At 49.6% G+C, this 4,936-nt stretch overlaps 1 protein-coding gene across 1 annotated transcript; it reads right to left on the bottom strand.

Annotated features, from left to right (window-relative positions):
• Nucleotides 1-456: 456 nt before the first annotated feature.
• On the bottom strand, nt 457-4,429 carry LOC121991523 (putative lipoxygenase 5). The gene is made up of 10 exons (XM_042545516.1): nt 4,363-4,429; nt 3,528-4,022; nt 3,168-3,448; nt 2,857-3,094; nt 2,430-2,753; nt 2,259-2,344; nt 2,079-2,186; nt 1,688-1,992; nt 1,340-1,606; nt 457-1,254 (listed from the first exon to the last, which is right to left on the bottom strand). Exons 1-10 carry the CDS (start codon nt 4,427-4,429, stop codon nt 498-500), a joined length of 2,928 nt encoding a protein of 975 aa, XP_042401450.1. The 3' UTR covers nt 457-497.
• Nucleotides 4,430-4,936: the final 507 nt, after the last annotated feature.

The raw sequence follows: 4,936 nt of genomic DNA, 5'->3' as shown, positions 1-4,936 counted from the left end.
GCATTGCATTTCCCAAACTTAGTTTTCTACTCTTTCAAGGTGGGAGTAGTCTGGACCAGGATGGATGACCTCTGTAGCTGCAAAAAGCAGTGTGACTTAATTAGGGAATCAAGTTTGAGTACCATCATTCTCATCTCTTAGTTAACAACTAACATGATTCGACTCGATTCAACTAACTAAATTCTCCCGTCAGGCATGATTTTGTAGGAGTTAACTCTGTGAAAAGGGCTGTTTCAACATGCGTATCTGCACGTATACTTGTTTCAATTTTCCCTTTTCAGTTCCCTCTTCTTCAAAAAGTGAATCTTGATTTAATAAATAAATATTTATTTATTTACACATTATACAGGTTATTTTTATTTTTAGGGAAAATTCCATTTTTCTACAACTTTATAATCTGATAGGAATATATATATATATATATATATATATATATATATATATATATATATATATATATATTCCTATCAGATTATATATATATGTGGAGAGTGAATTCAGATGGTGACGCTGTTGGGCACGCCCCGGCACGTGATCCCCGGTCCCGAACTCGGCGCCAGCAACTCGTACGGCAGCACGCCGGCGCCGCACCGATTCCGCCTCGCTGGGTCGGCGTTACGTCGAGCGATCTCCGCCTCCGCCCCCCTCACCTCGGCCGCGAACTCGTGGAACGCCTCCACCATCTCCCCGTCCGCCGTCCACGTGTACGGATCGGGGCGCTCCCCGAGGTACTCCTCGTCCGCCGAGTGCGTCGACAGGGTGTCGATAACCGTCATGAAGGTCGTCGCCTGCGTCAGGGACGGGAGCGACGCGAGGAAGTACCGCGCGGGGTCGCGCCGGAAGTACTCGTACTCGGGGTCCCCCTCGGCCGGCACGAGGCGGCGCATTAAGGGAGGCCGGTTGGGGATATACCCGCCTAGGGGGTACTGCCCGAAGTTGAGGGCGGCGTGCTGGGAGGAGCAGAGCCAGACAAGGGTGGTGAGGAAGGCGCTCAGCTCTCCGGGGCTCTTCAGCCGCGGCCACCAGGGCGCGTTGCGCTTGTCGGCGTGCCCGACGTTGACGGCCTCAGAGTACCAGCTCTGCAGCTCCGAGTCGAACCGGACCGAATCGGCGTCAGGGTAGTATGCCGCCACGTACTTATCCACCCACTTCTCGATCGCCGACCAGAGGAGAAGCCCGTCGGCGGCGTACGGATAGTCCTCGATCACCAATCTCAGTCCGTACGGCCGCGTCTCGTCCTCCACCGCCATGCCTCTGTTTCAAAAATAAAATAAAATAAAATACTCTTCTCAGGTAAATCTATGCTCCCATTCGAATTTTGGATTCAATTAACCCTCACCTTCGAAGGAGATCGGCGGGGAGGCCTTCCTGGTCGATGCGCCAGTGGTCGCGGTAGGCGGCGGTGCTGATCTCCATGCAAACATGGCCGGGGCTGAAACCCGATTCGATGACGCCGCCGCCGCTGATGAGGATTTGGCGAGCGAGGGCGTTGACGTGCAACGTGTACCTCATGTGCGGCTTCAGCAGCTTGAACACCGGGTGCATCGCGCTCAGTTGTCGGTGCGCCGCCACGATGAATGGTTCCATGCACGCGTGCGTCTTCAACCTGCATCTCCAATCCCAACAATTTAATCCCAATACTAATCATTTTTCACGTTTTTGTTCATTAATTAGATCGTATTCTTACCAATGGTTTACGAGTTGGTGGACGCCGGCGTCGTTGGAGCAGACGTGGGCCTTAGCCAGCTGCCAGAGCCAGTTGCCAGTTGCGTCAGTGGGCGGCGTAAGGACACGGTTGGCCCGCGGATCGCCAGGCCGGGTCGGCGGCAGGCTGAGCTCGATGGCGATGGGCTTGAGCGTTCCAAGCTTGGTGAGGAAGAAGAGGGTGCGAGTGCCGTAAGCTTTGCGCCCGTCTTGCGCATTGATCCGGTCGACGAAAGGAAGGTACGTGTCGTGAAAATCCAACATAAAGAGCTTCTTCTCCTCCAATGCCTGTCAATTGCAAATTGCCATAATTGGAAACAATCTTAAATCAATGTTTCTTCTCCAACATCCCCGGAAGGAATTCCAATGTTTACCTGCTGAACGGACATGCCGTCGAGATGGCTGACGATGTGTTCTTCATTAATGGAGGACTCCAGGGGGCCATACACGGCGGGATCTAGTTTACTCGCCGGCGGAAACGCCTGCGGGTATTAAGAACGATTAAACTTTAGGGAGAGCCGTTTTTTTGTGAATTTAATAGGTGATTGGATTACCTGAAGCCTTTGTATGTTGACTGGGTTGATCCCTGCAAGTGTTTGACGAGCGAACTCATCGTCCCGCAGCCACGCGAACTTGTCCTCTGATGGAGGCGAGTCAAAGAGAGAGAAAGAGAGATTAAATCGGAGGTCGAGTAATGGTGAAGAATTTGTCAAATCCAGGCTTACTGGTGATGATGTTGGGGGTGTCGTATCGGAGGAGACCGTCGCTGGACTCCTCGATCTTGCTCACCAGAGGGAGCTTGTGGAGCAGCTGGTCCTGCAGGCTCTGCTTCAGTCGAAGCCCTTCCTTGAAGAGGTTGTCCACTTCATGGAACGACTTGAACTCGTTGATGTCCGGGCAGAATCCGGCGAGGAGCATCGGAACCAGGTTGTGCAGCACCGCCTTCCACGCTCCCGCCGCCAGCATCTCCTCCTTCCCCTCCTCGAACCGTTCGTCGCGGGGCACGTAGATCGGCATCGGGTCCTCCACCCTGCTCTCTGCTTCCGGATCTGCAAAAGCTCGGCTTTTGTCAATCAATGCAGTTGCTATTGATCCGACTCGGAATTCAACGACTAACAACTCTGGGTACTTGTCAATTTCGACATTAATGACCTGAGATTGTAGGAGATCGTCCTGTTCTCAATCTTCTCGGGTACGGCTTCTTCTCGCCTCCCAGCGTGGGCCTCGCGAACTCGATTCCCCTGTCGGGGTTGCCCAAGTCGTTGTAGGTGCCGTAGTCGAAGACTCGGTCGCTCGGCTTCCTCTCCCCTTTCCCGTCACCGCGCAGCTCCTTGAGCTCTTGCTGCCGCAGCTCCCGCAACCCGAGAGGCGTCTCCGACGGCAGATATGGCTGCGGAGTCGATTAAGATGTTAGTTTGTGAAAAGGTTGCGAAGTTTATACAGGTTTGGCGGGGATTCGAGACCTTGTTGCTGAAGAAGACTCGCTTGGTGGGGTGAATCCGGGTGGGTTGCACCCAGGAGTTGCAGGGGAAGTGGACAGGGCCGCAGGCGAAGCCCTCGACCACGACGCTTTCCACGAAGAACTCGCCGTGGTGCCGGTTGAGCACCGTGATCGCGCCGGGCACGCCGAAGTCGGAGTCCACGGAGAAATCCGCCGTGTAGACCGCCCGCTCCTCCTTCGCCGCCTTCTTCTCGAACCAGCCCCGTAGCTCCGCCCGGTTGCTAGCCTTCGGCTTCCCGGTTTCTAGCGTCAGAGAAATTAAATTTTTTTAAGGATTAATTCGAGCAAAAATGAGACCAAATTAATCGCAAAAAGAACTCACTTCGATCAAGCTTCGTGCTGATGAGCTCCAAGACGACATTTTTACCCATCTTGTCGAAGAAAGCATCAAACTGGTTCACGGCCGCCTCCTTTAAATCCTCCTTCTTCTTCCTCCGCACAGTCACCGCCGCACGGACCTTAAATCTCACCGGCTTCTCCTCCGCCTCTGCACTCACCGCCCTCTCTTGCAACACCATCGTGGCAACCACCGGAGGCCTCACCGCTCTCCTCGCCAGGAAAATCCTCCGCTCCCAAACAGGGAGGAAACGGAGGCTACTCTGCTCGCCGGCGGCGGCTCGGAACAGGAGCGAGCTCGTAGAAGGAAGAAGAGTCCTCTGGGACAACGAAGACCCTAGAATCTCCATGGAAAACGCAATTTTAAAAGCTCTATGATCTTCAAAATCCCAACTTTGGAAGAGGAAAAGAATAATTGCACACGGAATTTGAAAGAACAGAGGATTTGATTCCTTTACGCGAACGGTCGATGAATTTATAGCTAAACGAAAGGGGCAAGATAGTAAATTACGCACGAAAAGAGAAAATTCACGCCGTTCACACGCCTTTTGCGCGCGCAGACTGAAATATTTCTCCACGCTTTTCCGCAAATTGTCAATTCAACCCCTGAATCCCTTTGTTTTACAATAATCCATCAAACAATGTTTTCATTGTGAAATCAACTCCATTGACAATTGAACCCACATGAACCGAGCTCGTATACGGTTTAGGGTTTAAGGCTTACGGCAAAAAGATAAAAAGAATGGGTTTTTTTAAAAATATGTATCAAAGTCGGTCACCTGTATGTAGAAAGGGCATCTAGGGGAGAAAGTTTGGCTGACGTGGACCATCGCATTGATTCCTATTCGTCAATTTGGACGGAGATCCGCGTTGACGGTAAGAAGCCATCGCTTGTTGAGTGTCAAAATATCATTAAAATAAAAGCATAATTACAAATCAAACCCTTCAGTTACTCAAATTTGCAAAAGGTAATTTGATGAATATTAGAATGAAACCATCGTAATATTATATTTTAATCGCCAGATATGATGATGATTTGAGCTGTCGTCTATTTATAAAATGGATATTCTACAATAATTTAGTACATCAAAAAAATCAAGGAGATTTTTTATTATAATTAATGGAGATATAATCTATTTTTTTATCTGAAAATCTTCGTATCAAATCCAAAAGCAAACAAAAAAGGATTTTTTTTACCATTTAAAAATATATATAAATCAAACTAAAATCTAACAACCATCGTCCTTTAATCTTTTTTCTCTCTTTTGTCAATTTTCTTTTTCTCTTTTCCAAGCAAAATATGGAACACAATGAGAAACGTGGAGCACAAAATTAACACACAAATTATTTTTGATTTAGGACCGGAACGATAATGTTACAATTCTTTCAACAGTA

Source organism: Zingiber officinale, chromosome 6B (assembly GCF_018446385.1).
Source record: "Zingiber officinale cultivar Zhangliang chromosome 6B, Zo_v1.1, whole genome shotgun sequence".
Classification (NCBI taxonomy): Eukaryota; Viridiplantae; Streptophyta; class Magnoliopsida; order Zingiberales; family Zingiberaceae; genus Zingiber; species Zingiber officinale.
This window is presented reverse-complemented; position numbering and strand designations above follow the sequence as displayed.